Below are 21,611 nucleotides of genomic sequence, written 5' to 3' on the forward strand. Positions count from 1 at the left end.
TAAGAGGTCCCCGCCAAATATGCACGGACAATTCTAGGGTTTAGGTGGGACCTTATACACGGCCCAGCGCACTTCTACACATTCATCATCACCTTCAGGCACCCATCCGAACTATGTGCCCGATTGGCTCGAAACCTTTGTTACATCACTTTAGGCATCACTGAACTTATCTGTACAAACGTGTCATTACGAAGTTACCTCATGCTACAGAAGAGGAGACATAATCGGGATATGTATCAAATCATTAGTACATACAGACAAAAGGAAATGTCTCTAGAAAGCTACCCCAAAGTCGCAATCTCTTCAGTTTAGGCCACGTTGGAAACCTCCTGTCTGGGAGCCTCCTCCTGTTGCCTTTCCAGCCTCTCTACCCTGTCAGCCTCTTCCAAGGGGTAAGGAGCGGAACCCGCCTTGTCAAACTGCTCGCCCACAGGACTCTCACTTCGTACTGTACTCCCATAGGTAGTAGATTCGGGACCCGGCGTGCCAGTTGTCCCCCCTAGTCCGACTCCCGGTGCTGCTGCGCCTGGCATTGCACCCACTCCGAGGTTACCTGCACTCGAATGGATAGGCTCGACCTCTAATCGGTATTGGCGAAGATCATCTTCAGCATCATTGAGGACTTGGCGCGCTGTTTCTGCCTCTGCGAATGGAGGGTGTACATCGCCAGGTACAATGGGCGTATCGTCGACGAGGTTCAAGAGACGGCGAGCGTGCTTGGCTAGGATGATCTGCTTCTCAGCACGTTCGATGGTGGCTGCGAAGTGGTGGTCGTATGCCTCCTTGAACTTCTGACGGGTCTGTATCGGTCAGCAGACGATACAAGTCAATTCTGACTCAACGTACAATGTTGGTGAGCTGCGCTTCGGCCACCAAGCTCTGAGCCTCCGCGCGGACGAGCTCCTGTTCGAGCTGGGGAATCTTAGTACTCTGAGGTTCCTTGTATTTCAGCTTCGCGATCTCATCCGAAACCTATGATCTGGTTAATATGAAGTATGCTGACTATAGCCGTAGAACGCACCTTAGTTTTGTGATCGCGACTTGGCTGCACCGAGCTTTCTGTGTTGCGAATCTGCTTCAGGACGCCTCGATATTCCTCCAATTGTTGCGCATAGATATCTTCTTGCTCTGCGATCTCTGCGAGCAACACTCCGAGCTTGTCCGAGACCTCCGAAATCGACTCGTCTTCTGTAGCCTCGCCCCATTCGGAGAGCTGCTGAGCAATTCCGACCCGTTCGCGTGCCGCAGCCTCGTAGGCACCAATCGCGTGGTTCTCCGATTTGATGATCTTGAACAGCCTCTTCGAGAGTTCCGGCTGCTGAGTACCTCGGAGTGAAGCCATAGTAAAGCGGTGCTTGGGCGCGGACTTCTCCCCACTGCCGCTGGTGCTCTTTTTCGAGCGCACTGAGAGTGATCGATTCCTGTGGAAGGGGTATCATGGTCAGCGAGCGCTTCAATCGCGGCCGCGATCGCGATAGCCATGTAGAACAGGAGTATACAAGTTGATACATTGAACCCTTCTTTCGGTTGCGCACAGTCACCGGGGAAAGGAAATAGGGATAGTACGATGCGCATCATGATACAGCATCGGAGAAGACTCAGGAAGCGACTTACATGGTGGGTTTACTGTAACCTCAGTGTTTGTATAGACCTACGACCCGTTAGCATCGCTTCATTACGCGCCGCGAGAGCACGCGCATCGCTGCGCAGTCTGCGAGTAATGGTACTAAATTGTGGAGACATACCTGTATGAGAGTATAAAGAACCCGGTCGCGATGTTTCCAGGATCAACGTACTGGGCAGAGAATCGTTACTGTTTGAGTTTTGGGAAGCGGGGGTCAGCCTGGGGGGAAGTTGCGCAAGAGCCGGTGATGTCATAGCCGGGCCCGGAAGCTGCGCATCGCGAACATTAGCACCTACAGCCAGTCACACGTCCACTACTGCCGAATCATCCGTGGGAGCCTGCCTTTGCGTTTCTTGTACTACCTTGTATGTCTTTTCTGTTTCCGTACCTCAAACTGTCCGGTAGAGGTATCCGCTGCGTTTCACGTAAAGAACCTTTTCCAACTCCCGAGACCCACTGCAATATGAGGCTCGAGGAGCAATCTACTTACGACGGCGTCATCTCAGAGTCGCATGATCATGATCAGACCACGTTGAAGAAAATGAGGCGACAGAGCTCAGATCTGTGGTCAGGCCCTGAACTTTGATGCCGAGGTAGGGCTTCTTGACACACTCGATAGTCATGGTCATCGTTGTGTTCAAAAAAGTATCATTGTATCTAACGATGTAGATGTATCCAAATATATTGTTTCTTGAGCGCGCAACAGCACCTCGAGTCGCGAACACGTGAACAAACCGAAAAGAACTACATCGCAGTCACCCCAGTATATCTTCCCTAGTTGTCCAATGGGTATCTGTCGAAGAACTTGAACGTCTTGAGACCCTCAGATAGCTGGTCCACAACTGCCGACACGTCGCTCGCAGTGTAGACACCAGGAGTGGAAGCCTCGATACCGGCAGCGCCGAAAGCAGTGTTGCCAGATCCGAGCACACCAACGGGCTTACCGAAACGGTATCCGTCTTGGAGAATTTGGAGAGGGCGCCCAGCAGGGTAGAGAGTCGAACGGGCGCTGGCGGTCGCGTTGCGGCTGGGCGCAGTTGTGGAGTTGGAATTGGCGAGACTAGGGATGGTCGCGAAGAGGCTCTCTGCGCTGCCATCAATGAGGATGGCATCGAACTGGATTGCGGAAGTTGCAGAGTAGGTCTGGTCAATGCTGGCACCCAGGTGCTCGGCAACGACAGTCATGCCAACATTGAGATCAGCGAGAGCTGACTTCAACGCCTTTGCGTTGTCATCGGAAGAACCCGCGCTAGTAAGATAGCCGACCTTGAGTCCATCGAGCTTGAGCAACGGCTCACCAGATGCGCTGACGCCAATGGTCTTGTTGTCGTGGTAGTAGGTATCGTCGGCTTCCGGTGCGGTCATGCCCAACGCCTCCGCAACCCTTACGGCAATGTCGTGAGAGATGCGGTTGAGCTGGATGAGCACGTTGTTCTTCACAACCTCGCTCTTCAGTTGCGAGGTCTCGAAGCGCATAGCGTTGATGACGAACTGCTGCTCAACGGGCAGAAGGGAGTTGAAGAACAGACGGGGCTGACTCCACACATCGGCAAAGGTGCTTGAGACGGCTCTGACAAGCTTCCCACTGGTTCCGCGGCTTGGTGCTGTGAAGAACCCACGACCGGTGCTCTGGTTCGCTTGCTTCGGGGAGCCTTCGTTGAGAGTGTTAGGGGAGTAGGCGGCGGTGTTGAGTGGAATGTACATCTGGCCGGCACCGTCCCTCTCGTTGTTGTGAACCGGTACGCGAGGCTGGTTGATAGGAATTTGCTCGAAGTTGGGCGATCCCATGTTGCGGTTGAGTTGCGTGTCAAGGTATGAGTACCTATACATGCGTCAGTAACAGTCTCACTTCAAGTGTGTATAAGAGGCATTATACTAACATTCTTCCCTGCAGGAGCGGGTCCTCAGTGATGTCCACTCCGCGCACCAGATGTCCTGGCTGGAACATGATTTGTTCAGTCTCGGCAAAGTAGTTGCGTGGGTTGCGGTTCAGGGTCAGCTTTCCAAGAGGTGTGAAAGGCACAATGTCCTCAGGTACGATCTTGGTAGGGTCAAGAAGATCAAAGCCCCATCGAAGCTGATCTTCCTCTTCCATGATCTGAGCCTCAAACTGTGGAAATCTAGTTAGCTATCATCGCTTCTGAACAAAGGTTGGAGTCACTTACCACCCACTCAGGGAAGTAGCCCTTGTCGATGGAGTCGAAGAGGTCCTGTCGGTGCAAGTCTGCGTTCATACCAGCAGCCATTTGCGCCTCTTCCCAAAGGAGCGAAGCCTTCCCTTGGAGGGACCTGAAGCGAAACTTCACCAGCTTGGACTTTCCGGCGTCAGTCACGAATCGGAATGTGTGGATACCCCATCCATCTGTGTGCCTGTAGCTTCGGATGGTACCATGACCAGACATAGCCCATAGAAGGGTATGCATGGAAGATGGTTGCTGACTGAAGAAGTCCCATGCGGAGTCGTGAGCCGTTGCCGCTTGAGGAATCTCAGAGTCGGGCTTGGGCTTTACCGCATGGATCAGGTCTGGGAACTTGATGGCATCCTGAATGAAGAAAACAGGGATGTTGTTTCCAACAATATCTACAGGGAGGCGGCGTCAGCAAGATTAAATCTTCTCGAGGTGCTCAGGCTGGATACTTACCAAAGTTGCCCTCATCAGTGTAGAAGCGCACAGCAAAGCCGTGCACATCTCGGACTGTATCGGCCGATCCACGCGAACCAGCCACAGTTGAGAATCGAATGAAGGTGGAGGTCTCCTTACCGGGTGCGTTCAAGAAAGAAGCTCCCGTGATGTTGGACCAATCTCCATAGGAAACAAAGGTTCCATGGGCACCTGCTCCACGAGCATGAACAGCACGCTCAGGAACGCGCTCATGATCGAAGTGCATGATCTGTAGAGATGTGGAGTTAGTATGAATCCTAATGACTGATGTTGTTATGAGTACACCTCACCTTTCGTCGAAAGATCTGGTCCTCCAGTAGTGATGGGCCGCGTTCACCAGCCTTGAGAGCATTCTGGTCTTCGATTGGCCCTCCAACGGGACTGGTCAGGTAGGTACCTTTGTCGTCGACTTCATACTGGGCCATGAACTCATCCGTGGACATAGCTTGGGGGCTGTCATCTCGACGAACGACAGACTCGCCATCCATGTAGGGACATCCTGCATTGGCAACGCGTAGCAGTGCAGTGACCGCTGTCAAGATTTGAGTCCTCATCTTGAAGTAGGAGATGTTCTGTGAGACGTGAAGAGTGCAAAAGGGCGGACCTAGGCGATTTATACTGTCACCCTGCGTCTCTAGGTCACGCCAACAGACGTGCTTGGTACCTGTACCCTTCTAAAGCTGCTAGCTTGGACCCTGGTACTCTGCAGTCCTGGATTATCAAATGAAAATACTTGCATTTGAGCAGGCGAGCATCATGGCAGGTTTGGGAAATTCCCAGGCTAGCGGTGTCCACTCACGACTGGTCTATTAGAGGCCTCGGGATGTTTGTATGGGTCCCAAGCCATAGGTGGATCGAAACGGCTGCATGTAAATGATGCACGCGTAAGTCCACAACCGGCCAAACTACCGTCTTCACCTCTGGGGGAATCCTCCGTCGTACACTGCCGTACGTCGTTGCGCCGCACCGACGCCGAGATTTCTTGAATAGGGATCAGCGCCTTTGGTGACCCCTGCAAGCCCCAGCCGGCGAAGAACTCAAGCCTACACTAGACTGCCGTCTTTTATGTTGAGCGGCAATTGCTAGCAGAAAAACTGCAAGTTCGATATATCTCAGTTGATGTGGATTGCTGTGCCACAAAAGCCAAGAAACATCCCGGAGCTATGTTATCGAGTCGAGAAACCTACTGCCTCTCGGCGCCTTCAACAGGCTGTCGCCGAATCCCAAACCGCGCCATTAAACACAGAAACATCCGATTAGTTGCGCGGCGCCAAGCCGGTGCCGTCATTCTTCTCCAGAATGGTCGCCCACCCGAAGTAGATCCATCGTCGGTGCTTACCTATGTTCGTGGTCCAGCCCCGGATTGGTAATTCGGATTGGTCCATTTTGCCAAGTCCACGACTAGGCGTAAGGACGCTTGGCTTGACGGTACGCAAAATAGCACCTTTCCCCTGTGCAAGCGCCCAAATGCCATGTTGTTGGTGGTCAGCTTGCAGAATGAAAGCATCTCATCACACTCCAAGCATTGACGGATTCAGCCTGTTCCTAAATAGCAACACGCACCGTGCCGCAGAGATAACCGAACCGTCGAACGGATGCTCTCGTTCGCAGTCGTCTAGGTACCTAGGTGGCGACGATGCGTATCGACGATGTTACTCGGGGTGGAGCCACGGCTCTGTAGGGCTACAGCAGCAAAGATCATGTGATGGATCAGCACCGCCCCGAGCGTACAAAAGATGGCATTGCGTTCCAAATACCAGTTGTAGCGGTGAGCGTCTGGTGAGCGATACAAAGTAAAATGATGGTGGCCCGCGGAGATGAGGTCGACAAGCGTTGTTGCGAACACATATAGGCGTCAACGAACCTTGGAATAGTAGTCTTTGGTCACACCAAACATGCTCGTCGCAGTCTGGATCGTCACCCGACGCGGCGGGAAGGATTCACTGAACGTCGCACCGACAAGATAACGGCCTGGGAGGCCAATTATGCGGCCTGAACAGAGCCACACCTGGAACGCCTTCACGAACGTTAAAGCAACATGCCCAGGTGGCCACAAGCGACCTTCTGCCTTTCGGACATGAGTGCGCGTATGTATTAGCCTCGCATCCAATTCAAGCTCGTCGAGTGATGCAAGTACGCGCTCTGCGACAACGAATAGGCCAGAGTATCGCTAGGTAAATCAGCATTCTAATTTGTTCCTGGAGATGGTGTTGCGAACCCACAGAGACTATCCTATCGCAAGCCAAGAGATTGAGTACCAGCCGTGTACCGTGGGGCGTGTCAAATTGTTGCATCTCATTTGACCGCCCACATACCAGAAGAAGAGAGTACCTAGTTCTTGTATCTGCCTGAGATATGGTAAGTCTTGCACGCTGTGTGATCAGTAATCGCGATAATATTGATAGTAATATAGGCCTTCAGTTGTAGTACTTGATCAAAGTTTAGTCCTGTGGTCTCGAGGCGCTGCAGCGCATTGGACAATCCTAGAACGCTCTGAGGCTATACCACAACCAACAGCGCTTTCGAAGCTAGTGCTTGTAACACCTACTCTGACAGCCTTCAAGGTGACGATGCTACACGGCCTGGACTCGAAATTCTGTACGCCCGTTTACGGCCAAGCCGTCCGATCGATTAAATGCAGAGGAAGCGGAGTAATGAACTTCTCCAGCGTAGGTTGTGCTCACGATGACTTGCTGAATGGTCACGTGCTCAATATGTGCGTGGAACGAACGTGGAAGAGGGTCTCGCGAGGGCAGGCATGGCGACCACCCGAGCTTACCTAGGTACTTCGCCACATGTGGCTGGAAAGGTCGCGAAAACCCACTGATTGCTGGACCAGATTACTGACATGAACTTGAAACCAGGCAGTACCGAGCGCAATGAGTGCAGCGGAGAGGGGCTCGCTATGGCGTACTACAAGTCACAGCGTAGGGAGTCGTTTCCCGGAGAACGGCTCTGTCACGTGCGAGTAATCTCGGGCTAATGCAGGGCAGGGAAGGCGTGGTAGCGGAGATTATGGGCCAACTCTAACGGTGGGAACCCGTCTCGACTACTGGTCCAACGCTGCCCGTCTCCTTACTCGACGTTTTGCACTCGTAGACGTGGTGTCGCATATCCAGCTTCAAAACATTGCAGCTGAACGGGTCCGCTTCCACACGTCAATCAGCCGCACGCACAGCCCCAGTGATCAGCACATCCCGAGGCGCATTCGCTCGCTGATCGCCCCAGAATCGGACCTCTTGTGCAACCGCCGCCTGTTTGAGCGACGTTGTCAACCCCGAGTCTCTGGGACACACTTTACCTTTGACAAAGAAAACACTCAAACACCATGTCGGCCGCCGCAGCAACCAAGCCGCCGGGCACCCCGCGTCGCGAAGTCAACACCAGGACTTCCTCGTCCCCTGGAGCTGCCAACCGCACTCCCCGCTCCTCGACGCCCACTACGAACGGCACCACCCCAGTGTCACGAACACGCTCTGTCCGTGGAGGCGCCAATGGCACGCCAGTCTCAGCGCGCGCGGCTGTCAAGAAGCCTGCCGCATCCTCGAACCTGAGCACCTCACAGGCCGACGCTGCCGATAACGATGCCCGAGATGAGCAGACTGCTCTCCTCCAAGATCTCAAGGAACGCCTGCAAAAGGCAGAGAGCGAGGCAGAGGAGCGACAGAAGCAGGTCGAGATCCTCAACTCTCGCCTCGACGATGCTCTCACCGAGCAGGCCAAGCTTGAAGAACGTGCCCACGAGGAAGAAGAGAAGGTCGAGTCGTTGGAGAACGTAAAGCGCGAGCTGACACGCCAACACCGCGAGCTCGAGGGCATCTACGAGGCCGAACGTGCGCAGATCATCAAGGAGAAGGAGGAGACGCAGTCGCGGGAGGAAGAAATGCAAAACACCATCCAGCGCCTAAAGGAGACCATGGCAAACAAGAACATGCCAACTGGCGAGGCTGAAGAGGAGCAGCACCTGTCTCGAGCCTGTAAGTCACACTCATCGGATCAACGTAGGAGTCATGTAGATACTGACACACCTCGCAGCAAGCTTCCGCAACAATCCATCCCGCACCAACTCCTCCCAGAACCTCGAGAACGTCGCATCCTTCGCACCACCCAACTCGGTCAAGCGCAGCGACTCGCGAAACAACTCGAAGCTCATCCACCAAAAGGACAAGATCATCGAAGACCTGCGTCTCGAGCTCGCCGAATACCAGGTCAAGGTGTTGGAGGTAGAGAATGCTGGCGGCGGACGCATGCGCGAACTAGAGAAGCAACTGCTCGAGACGCGCATGACCAACGCCAGACTCATGGAAGACAACGAAAGCTTCCAGCTTCTGCTCGGCGAAAAGACGCTCAACGGAGACTTGAGCCGCGGCGACTTCCTGCGCGAGACATCCAACACCGAAGACCGCGCACCGTCCCGTAGCGGCCCTTCAACCAGTCTGGCTGACGAGCTTCAGTCCGCCGAGGAAGGCGATGCCGAAGTCGTGCGCAAGCTCGAAACTGAGCTCAGCAGCATGAAGGCGCAGAACCAGGCCCTCACCCTCTACATCAACAAGATTATCGGTCGTTTGCTCACACACCAGGGCTTCGAATCGGTCCTAGGCAACGATGTTGAGAACGAAGGCTCCGGAGGCCCCAACAAGAACAAGGAGCTACCACCGCCGCCTCCCCAAGACAGCGATCAGCCACAAGGATTCCTCCAGCGCGCCAAGTCTGTTGCCATGGGCGGAAACCGCAAGCCACGCCCTTTGTCCATGATGGGTCCTCCCGCCGCGCCCAACCAGACGAGTGCCCATGAGGATCCAGCCACTGCTCCTTCCATTCCTTTGACGCGAAGCACGTCAGGCCGACACCCAAGCGGCAGCCACCACCACCGTCGCTCAACTTCTGAGATTCCGGGCCTTACAAGCAACCCAACATCGCCAGGTATGGTCTCGCCCCGCAACTCTTTCTTCGGTCCGCCAGTCATCTCGAGGGCGCCGTCCGGTCAAGGCCCCATCCCCGAAGACAAAGAAGTGGACACACGGACAGAGTCTTCCTCGGCAAGCCACGTCGACACACCATCTCCACCACAGCAAAAGCTGCCACGCAGTGAGACCACCGGTCCTATGACGGGTAAAGGCATGCGACCTCTTCGCCTCGTCCAGAACGAAGAAGAAGCTTCAAAGGCCCGCAAGGCCGCCAACCGCGCAAGTTGGTTCGGCGGACTCTTTGGCGCCAACCAGCCACAGCAAAACCAGGAGAACGCCTAGTACAACTCACGACGTCCTCCTTGTTAAACAGACAATTTCATGTAAGTACTTCTAGAACGGCGTGCTTGGCTCCTTTGGATACGACGGATGGATCAACGACTTAATGTTGGGAAAGCAATGAGAGATGAGAGATGATGAGGAATCGATTGAATGGGGATGAGCAAACATATATACATTTGTGGGTGAGGGGTACCAGTCATGAGACTTTCTTTGTTGGACTCCTTGCTTGCACTATTCTTGTATACCCCCCTTCCCTGTCTTTTTGGATAGTCTATACTTGCATGTGGGTTTTGGGTTGGTAGTTGGTGCAATGGTATGCTTTTTACTTCTAAATCTTGTTGTCTCTAGGCTTTCATGTGTCTCTATCGTCGTTTTGTGATTGCGCGTCTTTTCCTTGTTTTCTTTGTCGGTGGCTCCGGAGCGCCACGGACGGGGTTCGCATCGTTCTTCCCTTGCATGGAAAGCGCTAAGCTCCTCTTTCGCCCACGCTCACCATCCTCATGCCTCGCTTCCACGACCCCTCCTCCCTCGCCATCCTCCTCCTCACCTACACTCTCGTCACCCGTATCCGTGTCCACAGGCCACCCCTGCATCGCACAACTCAACCTCCGCTTCCTACTCTCCAACCCTTCTAAGCTGTCCACCAAGCTCTTCCTCGGCAGCACACTCAGACTACTCCGTCTGTCCTCACACCTCTCACAGATTCCTCCATCGCTAATTTGCCGTCTCTTCATTCGCGATGGACACCGATTTGGGTCTAGGCTGTGTAGCGCGGCATGGCCGCATTGTGTGTAACGGGTGCGAAGGATGTGGGCGCATGTGTGGGGTTGGTGGGAGGAACAGGTTGAGACGAGGATGTAGCACATTGTTGGGTGTGTTAGGGCAATGCGTTGATATGGTGAGTAGTCGCTGCAGTACGGATGTCGACCGTTCTGGGAGGCGTGTTTAACACATACATTCTCGATGCTGCTTGATGTGAGTTAGTTTGTCGGTTCGATTGTTCCAGTGCACGAGACATTTCTTGTTGTTCCTTCATTCATCATGTGAAGATGCTTAAATGTCGCATTGTTCTTGTCTTGTTCTTTGTGTCTTGTCTACGCTGACGTGTCTCACTATCCTAGTCGAGATGGCAACGTTGAGCAAATTTGTTTACAGGATAATGCGCAAATCACAAGAGCTTTGTTCCGAAGAAGATATGCTCGAAGGTGTGTCGCACTCCCCGCCATTTTCCATTTCATTCGACGGTCGATTGCATCAAGATGTCGTAGAGCATGGAATCATTCTCGTAGCCTCCTGGTGCTGCTACACCAAGGTTGTCACGATGCCGTATTTCTCGCTTGCACAGTGCCTGATCTCCCCATAAGCACTTCCATCGCGACTTCGTCTTTTCTTCTAGATCTGCTATGCTCATCCTGTCAAGGCTTACCCGGTTGACAGTACTGTAAGAATACCGGTAGAGACAACAGTAAACACCCAGAAAGCATTTGCGAATCTCAATAAGATGGTCGATATCCAGAACTTTGGTCGCTTCCGCTTCCTCTGATTCGTAACGCAACGAGTGTATCAACTGAACCGAGAACGGAATTTCGTGAAGTACCCTCTGGCGTCGGCGCTCCTTCCAGAAGCACCACGCCATTTCGGCTGAACATCGAAGCTTGAAACGCCTTTTGCGCACTGCTCTTAGTAGTCGAGCTTCGCCAACCGGGTGGCACCCTCTTGGATAGATTAATAATTGAACAGCTTTGTCGAACGCCGACAACTCCTTAATAACGTCTGCCGGCCATAGTGAGCCAGAGCTCGACCTGTAGGGTAGCCAGATGTCTAACTCTAATGCCTCCAGATTAGGACACGACATTCGGATTGTTCGAATATCCTGTGCTTGTGGAACACTAGAGATGTCTGCGACTTCCCAAGGCCGGGTAATGTTCAGGCCTGTGAGCTGGTCCATTGGCAGCAGCGTAAGCAAGTACCAAGGTACAACTTGGCCAGCGTATTGATCAGGAAGACCGTTATCCCAGGGAGACCGGACTTTGACTTGGCGGAGTGATGGGAATCTCGAAGGGCTTTCGAAGTCGTTGAGACGCGACTCAAGCTCTGTGGCGTCCTCACCATCGCGAGGGAGGAAGGTCAGACTCTCCAACTCTGGTGCTCGCCCGACAAAGGGTATAAGCGACTGGATGTTATACACGCTGAGGAACGTGAGGTCCTCCCAGCCACCTTGAGAACTCCAATGTTGTAGCTCATCATACGAAAAGATGGGAGAGTCCTGTACATTTAGAACCAACGTATCCAGTTTCGGCAATGTATGTGCGCCCATGAACTGCGATGCGGTCGTACAACGGTTGTCGCCTATGCTCTTCGCAACGATACGGAGGTACGTAAGAGCGGTACTTCTGGCAACCATGCCAACAAGACTCTTGCGGAACCCCGCCCAAAATGTACCTTGGTGTTCATCCTTTTCGTATAAAATGATGCTCATGCTAGTGATCATAGATGCAGCAGTATCCATGATAGACAAATTTGGCACCAGTAGCGGTTGAGCGCCCGATTCCGCAGTCTCTTTTGGTTCTCGCCAGTATGTGATAGTCAGTCGTGCTCTACAGAAACGTGTGTGCAACGCGTCGAGCATGGAGACTGGCATGTCGAATGGACTACACCAATTCAACGCTTCCAGATTCACCAACCTGTCGAAAACTCTTTGGAGCTTATCCAGATGACCGACTTGCTTGTCATCCGCACACACCACATGAAGGTCGCGAATCGTCTTTGACACATGAGAATCCGGCCGTTCGAGCCTTCGGAGCAAACGCAGATGTGAGGCTCGGCTGAGGTCAAGGATGGTGTTTCGGTATAGGTGAGGAACGACAAGAACGTAAAACTGTCGCGATACCGAGCAGACGCTGAGAAGGTCCTGTATACTCTGGAGACGTACTTCGGAGAAAACGAGGTCGAGAATCTCGTTAGTTTGTCGCTCGAGAAGTCGCGCTTGCGTCGGCTGTCGAGCGTTTCTTGACCTTCCGAGCTTCATGGTGGGCGGGCTTTGGGGAGAAGTAGACTGGAGGTAGTGGTAAGACCAAGCTCTCTGCTGATGCATGGAGATATCTGTAGGCCGTTTGTTAGAGGGTCAAAGCTTCCTATCTGCCTGATACCATGTCGCAATCTGCTTGTGAAGAACTTACACTAACGCCTGACGCATTCACTGAATTACTGCTGACCTTGTTCGTTCGCATGGTGGGCCATATCCACATGTAAACTAGAATTGTGTAAAACTCCAAGGCAAGAGTATACATTATCAGAGTGACTATCGATTTATCAAGATTTGATAGCGCGTAGGCAGCAAGATACGATGAATGCTACATCGCTCTCACCGTATGTTTTACCTAATCTCGGTCCCCAGCATTTCGAATCGCATAATATAAGTCCAGAATGTCAATAGATGTAGTAACATACGCAAACTCTCCCTCCAGATGTGCTCCGCTCGTTCGAGAAAGCGACGCACTAGCCGAATCCAGATCAGCTACGCCCAAAGATTGTGCAAAGTAAAGTCTTCAGCAAAGCCATGCTCTATATACTTGTATCTTTCGCGTCTTTGTATCTCTTTCTTGTACCCCTTAAGATCCCAAATTCTGTCAAACAGCGGCTGAATCCTGCTCTTATCTCTAAGCTGCTCCATCGACAGCAAGTCCAGCTTCTTTCTTTTGTCAGGGATATTTCCGCATTGGAACGACGCGCCAGAGTCACTGAGCTGAAAGGTGCAATTAGACTGGACCCATTCTCCCTCAGAACGTCTATCTATCCTCATAGCGAGGAATTGCATTCGGAAAGGCCTTTGGCATGGGAGACCCAGCCCTCTACGCTCTTCCACTACGGTGTCGAAGAGGATCTTGCACATCCTGCAAAATTTTCCGTAGAGCTTCGAGTGAAAGAACTGTAGTCGCATGTACAATACTAGCACGATCGGGTTTTTGAACAGAGAGAGTTCTGCGAAAACAGCTGCACACTCTGAAGTCATCGCGGATAGATCGACGTTGAGTTTGAGTACCTGTAGATCGGGGCAGAGTATCCGAACCCTTCGTATTTCTTCCGCAGTTGGCGTGAAGAGCTTCCTGACTCCACGCGGACAATCGAGCTCTCGGGTCAAGTGTAATCTCTTGAGTTCGGGATTTGATTCCAGTATTATGAAAGGAACCGCGCGACGGGTGTGTGAGAGAGGCTGTGGAGTAAACTGCGCTTGACCGCTATAAGAAACATGAAGTAGTTGAGACAGAGGATTGGCTTTCAATAGTTTGACTAGCTTAGCCTCGTCGTCACTGGTGTCTATGCGATAGTCGAAATGGAAACTGAGGTGCTCGAGCTGAGGGGCCAGGCCTATGAAGTGCCCTGCATTTTCGGGTTAGTACATGAGCAAGTTTGTAGAGGAAAACAAAGGTACGTACGAAGCTGATGTATATTGTGTAGATGTAGAAGAGAAAGCTTGTCCCACTTTCCTCTCGAAGCCCACAGCTGCAATTCACCGCAGGTGAAAATGGTAGTATGAAGTAATAGCTCGTCGATACAAGGAAAGCTGCTGTTGCGAAATAACTCTAGCCTCTGTGGAAGAGCCTCGATATCCTCTGGATCCTCGTTGAAGATAGCCAGCGTCATTAGCGTGTGTTTCCTCGCCAACCATGCAACGAGGTTCTCCTTGAAGCCGGCGGTAAGTCTCTGTACCCCATGGTAGCGATAGACGAATGTGTTTATTTGGAGACCAATCCGGTGAGCTAGGACATGGCCATTCAAACGACCCACGTTTGACCGATGCCTGGGAATGGGTTTCCAGACAGAGATGTTCAGATGAGCTTGAGGGTGTTGAGAAGCTATTATCTCAAGGAGGTAGTACGGCAATGCTATAGGGCCGTTCCAGTCAAACTCCCGTAGATACTTAAGCCTAGTGAGTAGGGTAGCTAGACAATCCCATCGTATCGTAAGATCTCTCTCAGTGTCAGTGATACCGAGGGTTCTTATCTTCTCCGCAAGGCGACAGTTGGGCCCCGCCAAGCGCTGTAGTAGACGGTTATGGGATGCTCTTCCGACATCAATCCTGACCTCGCGGTATAGATAGGATGCGACGAATAGGTAGAGCCCGCGTGAGACTAGGGAAAGGTTGACGAGGTCACGAAGATCATTCGTACAAAAGTGTTCAATGATCAAGCTCAGGATTTCCGGGCTGAGACCCCCAAGCCTATGCGGACCTTTCGGCTTCGGTTTGAGCCTGCGCAAGAGTTGCATTGTCGTGAATGAATGGGCTGCTAGAAGATGTAAGCTTGAGTGCCACCGTCGCCAACCCTGATTCCTCACCTCTCTTCCTATCGTTAGCTAGATATGATATTGAAATTTGGAGTTCGTCTGCTCGTGCATTGGGGTATTGGTTCTGGTCGGCATAGGCTTTTGCATGAGGAAGCCTTCAAAATCGCGAAATATCTTCATAACCAATATCGGTGTCTACTTGGCGAGCATTTTCTTCGCTACCGAACAATTTTGAATATGTTCGGATGTAGTGGATCGTTCCGGTATACAGACCTCGTCAATCCAATGGGAAGTCCTCGATTGCAGATGCAGGTGCCGCGCCGGCCGAAAGGTCCATAGAAGTCCGTGACATTTTGATCAAGGCGCATGGCTGCTCGGGGTGCGCGATACCGGCACAGATATTTCCTGATGGGAACGATGGTGTGGGAAGGACTGAGTACCCACAAGGTGGAGAGTGGAGAGCTACTCCTATCGGAGAGTGGCCACTGCGTCCATGGATGGAGCAGGCGCTAACCGTTCTTGTCTGCAATAGAATGAAAGTGCAGATACATTTTATCGGATGTTGCATTTGAACACTATCTCGGGTCGGTTCAGACTTAAGAAACCTACCTACGTGTCTGGCGTCTTAATAATCGCGCAATATTGGATGAAAGCGTCTGGAGAACTGCTGACGAAAGCGCATCAGAGCGACCAGCGCAGAACAAAAACTGTGAATACAATGGTTGGTCGTGAATGGGGTATCATATGGAAAGAGAGACGCAAGATAAAAACTCAAAGGGAATAGACGAAAGAGACTTGCACCTTCACGACCGTGTGATGGGCGCTTTCGGTCCCGCAGCGCGTGCGGTCCATTCTTCCAGCCCATGTTCTGCATGCGCCCAATACTCGCGCGTCTTCTTGTACATGGCCATGCGCTCATCAAGCGTGGACACTGCCATGATCTCCTTGAAAGGTATTGGCCGTTCCTGCGCTGGTATATGCTTGAGATCAATCGCGGTGCCCGAATCTATGCGTTTGGTTCTTGCGGGTGGCTGCACGCTTGTATTTGAGGTTTGGATGTCGAGAGGCAAAGGCCGTCGCTGCGTCATGAGAGGCACTTGTTTGCGTACGATCGTTTTCTGAGGAGGACCAGGATCTGGAGTTGAGTAGATGGAAGAAGTCGTGGTGAGACGCGCTAGGGCCCTGGTATCTCGTAGTTGCAGATCATCTTGGAATACCAGTTCTGGCAGAAAACGGGATTCGGGAGTAGGTGGCTTCGAATTCGGCGCTGTATCATACAGTTCGCGGTCTAGTCCAACCCTCTGTCGTAGTCGTGATATGCTCGACTGCTTTCTTAAAGGCCTGCTTGTACTGTCGGATCTCCCGAACTGACTGTCCATCTCACTGTTTTTGCCACCGACTTGCGTTGTTTCAGTATGATGCGAGGAAGAGTTGCGCCTCAGTTTGGAGAGACTTCTGCTCAGGGAGACACTTGATCGTCGAAGTGTGCCGCCCACGGTGTCTGCCCGTCTCGGTACTTCAGTCTTCCCAGTAGCAACGAAGGTATGTGAGGGCCTCTCATCCGGTTGGATCGCGGTGGTGTGGAAGTAATCGTTAAGGCTGGCACCGCTACCGCCTAGTACATTCACACCCCCGACGTGTTTAGCATCCATCGGACCCGAGATGACAAGCGCCTTCTTCTTGGCCATAGCTTCGTTGCGGACCGCTATTGCGATAGCGGGGAAAGATGTGAGCCACAGAGGTGTCTGATTGTTGTGTGGCACCAGGCTGGACGCGGCTCGTCTCGAGTGGGTGTGGGTCGTCTGGAGGTTAGACGCGGTGGAACGGAGGATGCGACACTGAACGAATGTGACGATAATCTGGATAGATGAAGAGATTAGCCGCTCCTACTGCCCTTCCAACAAAGAAGGCTACAGCCAAGAGATGGAGCGGTTCTAATGTGGGTACGCGTTGACTGGCAACGACAAGGCTGAAATTGGTATGTCAAGCAAGAACACTCCCGGGAGTTGGTATCTTTCTTCCGAATATACCGCCTCAGACTTACGATGATGGAGCCGCAGTGATTCGGAAGCGCTGTGAGATTCAAGCTGTGGCTGTTCCCTGGGGTAGATCATGTTGCCTGGTTTGGGTCATCTGAGACGCACGACGTTGCGAGAATGTAAGACGTCCGGATACTATCAGAGATGTCTCATAACAAAACAGACGGGAGATTGCCCATGACGCAATAAAAACATAGCCAGGCTACCCTAACATCCAAGGCATATGGCTGTGGCGTTGTTCTATACACGTGGGTTGTCGGTCGCTCGTCGGAAACACGAAATCCCGAACATCGCACGCATAGCATTCGTGATAGATTTTGGGCTCCAGCTGGGCGATCTCGGTTAATATCGACTCTCTTCATGACGGATGGTAGTTCTGATACACACGGTGTGCGTCTTGGCATTCTATACGTCTGGATCATTGGGGACAGCGGGTAGGTCGAACCCGAATGTTATCCGTACAGCGTACTCGTGCTCTGTACCATCGAAGGAATATACGGTAGTGTCGTGGCTCTTGTGTACCGAGATCCCTTCCCTGCCCGCCCTTATGGCCGTTCGATTGTACTTCGGATGGAAGGTGCCGGTTCGAGCGTCGTCGCGGGGCGAAGATGGGAGCTAGAGTCCGCAGGAGGAATGTTCTATCATGACAGCTGCAAGTGGCACTCCTATGCGAACGTGATTCAGCTAGTCGGCGTCCATCTCAGTACCTTCGCGCTCCTTCCCTCGATGCGCGCGTTCTGAAGGCAAGCGAGGGCGCGACGTCGCGCTGAAGCAAGTCTTGAGACGCAAAAACTACACTGGTGACTTACGGGCGATAACTTCACACACATATACCGTGATCTCCAGGCAGCGACGTTGTTGATGGGGTGGATGAAGCAAACCGCGTTCCGAAGATTCGCCAACGTCTCATCCAGGCTTCCCGAACCTCTTAGCGCGAATCCACCCAACGGCCCTCCGCGCCTCACAAGGTTAGTGAGCCATCGCCACGATCGCGAGGCTGCACGGCAACCACTTCGGAAGGGTCTTCACCTTCTATCCAGGGGTGGTCATCATGCAGTCTCGTCTCGATGCACGGGCAGGTATGGCGGCTCCCGCTACGGAGGCTTGACACCTGTCAGGCAGCGAGCGCTTGAAGCGAAGAACTGCATAGCATGACTGGTAGGACTCAGGCTGTATATAAGGCACAGTGCCTTGCGCTGCATGGAAGAGCATCATCAGCATCCATCTCAGCAAGTCTTTCATTCATCGTCCTTCGAGTCGTTCATTCTATTACCTTCTTTTCATCGTTCCTGGAGAATCGATAGGCCGGTCCACTTTCGCTATATACCCTACTTAGACCCTATTCTTGTTTATTTTTACGATTACGACCGAAAGGAACGATATCGATATTCATCATGAAGAACTCTCTCATTGCTCTTACCCTCATTGGTGCCGCGGCTGCCCGCCCGGCTGCCCTCAAGACCAAGCGTGAGGTTCCCCAGGAACACGCTCACCGCAACGTCATCATCGCCGTCAACGATTTGTTGTTCCAGAACAACCCCGACGACATTCAGGATGGTGTCTTTGCTCTCCTCGGAGCTGCTGCTGCCGCTGATGGTGCTGGAGACATCGCTGATGCCGGTAAGTCATTTCGAACCCATTACACATCTTCAATAAGCTAATCATTTGCAGACTGCCTCCAGCAAGCTGTAGCTGACCAGGCCTTCACCAACGCCAAGGAGGCTGGTGATGTCGAGGGCATGACCATGGCTCTCATCTACCGTGCTCTGGAACGCAACACAGGCTCTGTCGGCCTGGCTTCCGTTCCCTGCGAGTCCATCCAGGCTGTCAACCCTGAGATCGCTGCGCTCCAGCAGCACCAGGACCCTGCCAGCGAGGGAGCTGCGGAGCTCAACAAGCAAATCGCGGAAGAGCTCGCTCGCCAGATTGCCGCTGTCGGTGGAGACCCATTGATGGCCAACGAGGCTTCGACTTTCGCCCCTGGCGAGATCGGCGACCCAACCGGTGCCGGAAACACTTGCGACGACGAAAACGATGATGCGGGATGCATCAACACCCAGAACCTTCGTGTCGATGACCTCACTGAAGATGAGATCGCTGCTGCGGTCGCTGGTGTCAGTGGAGCTGCTGCTGGCAACAGCACTGCCGCCGCTGGTAACGCTACCGACAACGCTGCTGCCAACGTCGGTAACGCCAACAACAATGCCAATGCGGGCAACAACAACGCCGCTGCCGATAACAACGCCTCTGCTGGTAACAACGCCGCTGCCGGTGACGCTGCTTCCGGTGCGGGTGCCGCCTCGTTCGGCGGCTGCGACCCTACCATCACCTTTGGTCTTCCCTCCGACGGCCGTCAGGAGGAGGCCTTCGAGCCCACTGATCTCGCCACTTTCAACCATGGCTCAGCTCAGAAGATTGACATCATCTCCCAGTTCATCTGCTCCCAGATGTCCAACAAGTGCGACGTAGACGCCGCGGCTGTCAGCACCTGCGATGATGCTGCGGCTGCTGCTTCGGGCCTCACAGGCCAGGCTGCTGCCGATGCTTTCAACTCTGGTCTTGGTTTGTAGACGCGGGATGTACTAGATGGATAGAAGGTTGGAGGAGCAATGTAAGACTAGATGATGAGATAGCTTAGATTTCTACTATAGGGGATTTTTTGTATGTTTTGGTACAATTGAGCGAATACCACACATGTTTTCACAGCCTTCTAGATCTACTCCTTCGGAGATCCCGTATTGTGATGTAGAAATCGGCCCAAATGTTAAATATGAACAAAACTGCCTGCACAATTACTACCGTAGAGACCACAACAAGCACGCATACCATCGAGAAAATGACAAATCCGTTCGAGGCGTCCAAAAACGCTTGATTGGTTCCTAGATCAGGCAGACCGGTACCGACTTGCATTGCTGACAGAATTACTGTCAAGAAAACACCAAACGGAATCAATGCCCAAGAGAACCTTCTCTCAAAGAAAGGAGTGTAGGGGCGATATCCGTAAAAATAGCCACGCATAAAATGGGATACAAAGTATCTGGTGCGGTAAATCGTGTTCAGACGGTCGAGTCGTAAGACCCCATAATGGTATCTTCTGTTCACCTGATGGCGCCGCTTGTAAGCATCTCAATCTCATAAATTGAACATGATCTACTTACCTGATGCAAACGATTAACATCAACATGCTCACAGAAGCTTCTAATGAAGAGTTTCCACTGACCCCAGGTTATAGAATTTGGTAGAAGAGTAAGATCTAGTGCGACTTGAAGGTCCAAGGGTGTCGTGATTAGCCATGTGTAACTTACCAACAGCCCCGCGGCTGATTGCCATAACCGATCCTCATGGCAAATATGTTTCGACCAGAATTCGTGAGAAAATATCCAGTAAGGAAGTGGTTTCACCCATAGCTTGTTTGGAGATCCTTGGTACTTGATGAGATGTAAATCGATCTGTTGCGTGCCTAGGATATCGTATCCCAATAGTCGGTATCGATGCAGTGGACGTGCCGCCATCGGTCTTGCCGCGAGCCACAGATGATCGTGAATCATATTGAGCCGATGGAGGTTCAGATCGTCCTGTAAAAAGGTCGATGGATCATCGTTCGCGAGGAAAAGCACGTGACGACGTCCCACAAGCGTCGGTAATGACTCTAATGCTTGCTGATAGTTCGGTCCGGAAGGCAAGCTGGGGTCATTCACGGCATTGTTGCCACATGAGGGCTGAACGGTCGCTGACGAACTCAGTGTCGCTGAGAAAGGTGGTGGAGATGCCGATATCTGAAGTCATCAGCGTCGTACACGTCAAAAACACGCCAGCAGTTACCAAGTCCTCCATTGGAATACCAACGGTTTGCCCAGTCATAGACATTGGGCCAACGCAGAAAACCCCTCACTTCGCATCGAAGAAGAATAGGTAGGCTAGTTATATGTGCACCGAAGGAGAAGGCTGAGTTAGGAAAGCTGACACTGCAGCTTGGCTGAGAGAAAAGCAGATAAGACAACCAAGCCACCGCCACTATGCTGATGGCGTCGAGTTAGATCTCTACTGACAACGCCTTCATCGTGTTTCCTGCAGGATGTTGTAGAGGCGGAGCGCAGGCATGATGCTGCCTAGATACGTACAGCATCGCTGCGGCACTAACATACTCGACATCGGGGTATGAAACGCTGCATTCCCATCGCACCTTCTTTGGATACATCGTGAGGACATCCTGTGGTTTGTATATGAGCGATAAACTGCAAGACAGTCTTGCTTATACATTTCTGTACATTGTGATTCAGATGGTTGATAGGAATCGACGCGTCCTGTTTCGCAGCACAGAGATCGTACTGCCATGACATGATATCCATATTGGTTGCTCCTCAAAAGAGATCAACGCTGTAAGTTGCTCGGTAATGTATAACATGTTTGTGAGCAGCGGATGTCCTAGGAAGGCGCGGCGACGGTAGAGCACCTGTCACTATTAGATGTGGTGCGCGCGTCGCGAAGTGTGTCCTCATTACCCGATGAGCTAATACATGTCCGATGATCGCCTGATCTGCTGGAAGCGAGCGTGGGCTTCAAAGCTGTTCACGAGGACGTGAAGCCCCGCACTATCGACTATTGAAGGTGTTAAATGCCTATAGTACAGCCACTGGTATTCCTAGAACGGGCTGCATTATAGGCCTCGTGCTGTGTTGAGCGGCTCGAATCCACTCTAAGACCCTCATGGTGCTCGGCAGTGTTAAAGCCAGGGAAAGTCAGCCAATGA

General features: G+C 52.4%; 6 protein-coding genes across 6 annotated transcripts; 2 read left to right on the top strand and 4 right to left on the bottom strand.

Moving 5' to 3' along the window:
- Positions 1-308: 308 nt before the first annotated feature.
- J4E79_002010 (uncharacterized protein) lies at positions 309-2,253 on the bottom strand (the record flags this gene model as incomplete). The annotated part of the gene is made up of 4 exons (XM_049350914.1): positions 309-800; positions 847-972; positions 1,022-1,421; positions 2,153-2,253. 4 exons carry the CDS (start codon positions 2,251-2,253, stop codon positions 309-311), a joined length of 1,119 nt encoding a protein of 372 aa, XP_049214753.1.
- A 145-nt stretch (positions 2,254-2,398) lies between these two features.
- On the bottom strand, positions 2,399-4,841 carry J4E79_002011 (uncharacterized protein; the record flags this gene model as incomplete). Its single annotated transcript, XM_049350915.1, has 5 exons — positions 2,399-3,446; positions 3,505-3,734; positions 3,790-4,205; positions 4,267-4,516; positions 4,578-4,841. 5 exons carry the CDS (start codon positions 4,839-4,841, stop codon positions 2,399-2,401), a joined length of 2,208 nt encoding a protein of 735 aa, XP_049214754.1.
- Positions 4,842-7,615: 2,774 nt separating this feature from the next.
- J4E79_002012 (uncharacterized protein) lies at positions 7,616-9,536 on the top strand (the record flags this gene model as incomplete). The annotated part of the gene is made up of 2 exons (XM_049350916.1): positions 7,616-8,264; positions 8,323-9,536. The coding sequence occupies 2 exons, from the start codon at positions 7,616-7,618 to the stop codon at positions 9,534-9,536; spliced, it is 1,863 nt and encodes a 620-aa protein (XP_049214755.1).
- Positions 9,537-10,770: 1,234 nt separating this feature from the next.
- J4E79_002013 (uncharacterized protein) lies at positions 10,771-11,172 on the bottom strand (the record flags this gene model as incomplete). Its single annotated transcript, XM_049350917.1, has 2 exons — positions 10,771-10,934; positions 11,010-11,172. The coding sequence occupies 2 exons, from the start codon at positions 11,170-11,172 to the stop codon at positions 10,771-10,773; spliced, it is 327 nt and encodes a 108-aa protein (XP_049214756.1).
- A 4,453-nt stretch (positions 11,173-15,625) lies between these two features.
- J4E79_002014 (uncharacterized protein) lies at positions 15,626-16,510 on the bottom strand (the record flags this gene model as incomplete). The annotated part of the gene is made up of 1 exon (XM_049350918.1): positions 15,626-16,510. The coding sequence occupies one exon, from the start codon at positions 16,508-16,510 to the stop codon at positions 15,626-15,628; it is 885 nt and encodes a 294-aa protein (XP_049214757.1).
- A 1,745-nt stretch (positions 16,511-18,255) lies between these two features.
- On the top strand, positions 18,256-19,431 carry J4E79_002015 (uncharacterized protein; the record flags this gene model as incomplete). The annotated part of the gene is made up of 2 exons (XM_049350919.1): positions 18,256-18,481; positions 18,533-19,431. The coding sequence occupies 2 exons, from the start codon at positions 18,256-18,258 to the stop codon at positions 19,429-19,431; spliced, it is 1,125 nt and encodes a 374-aa protein (XP_049214758.1).
- Positions 19,432-21,611: the final 2,180 nt, after the last annotated feature.

The sequence above is a fragment of the Alternaria viburni genome, assembly GCF_023758015.1.
Source record: "Alternaria viburni strain BMP 2772 chromosome Unknown scaffold_3, whole genome shotgun sequence".
In the NCBI taxonomy this organism is placed as follows: Eukaryota; Fungi; Ascomycota; class Dothideomycetes; order Pleosporales; family Pleosporaceae; genus Alternaria; species Alternaria viburni.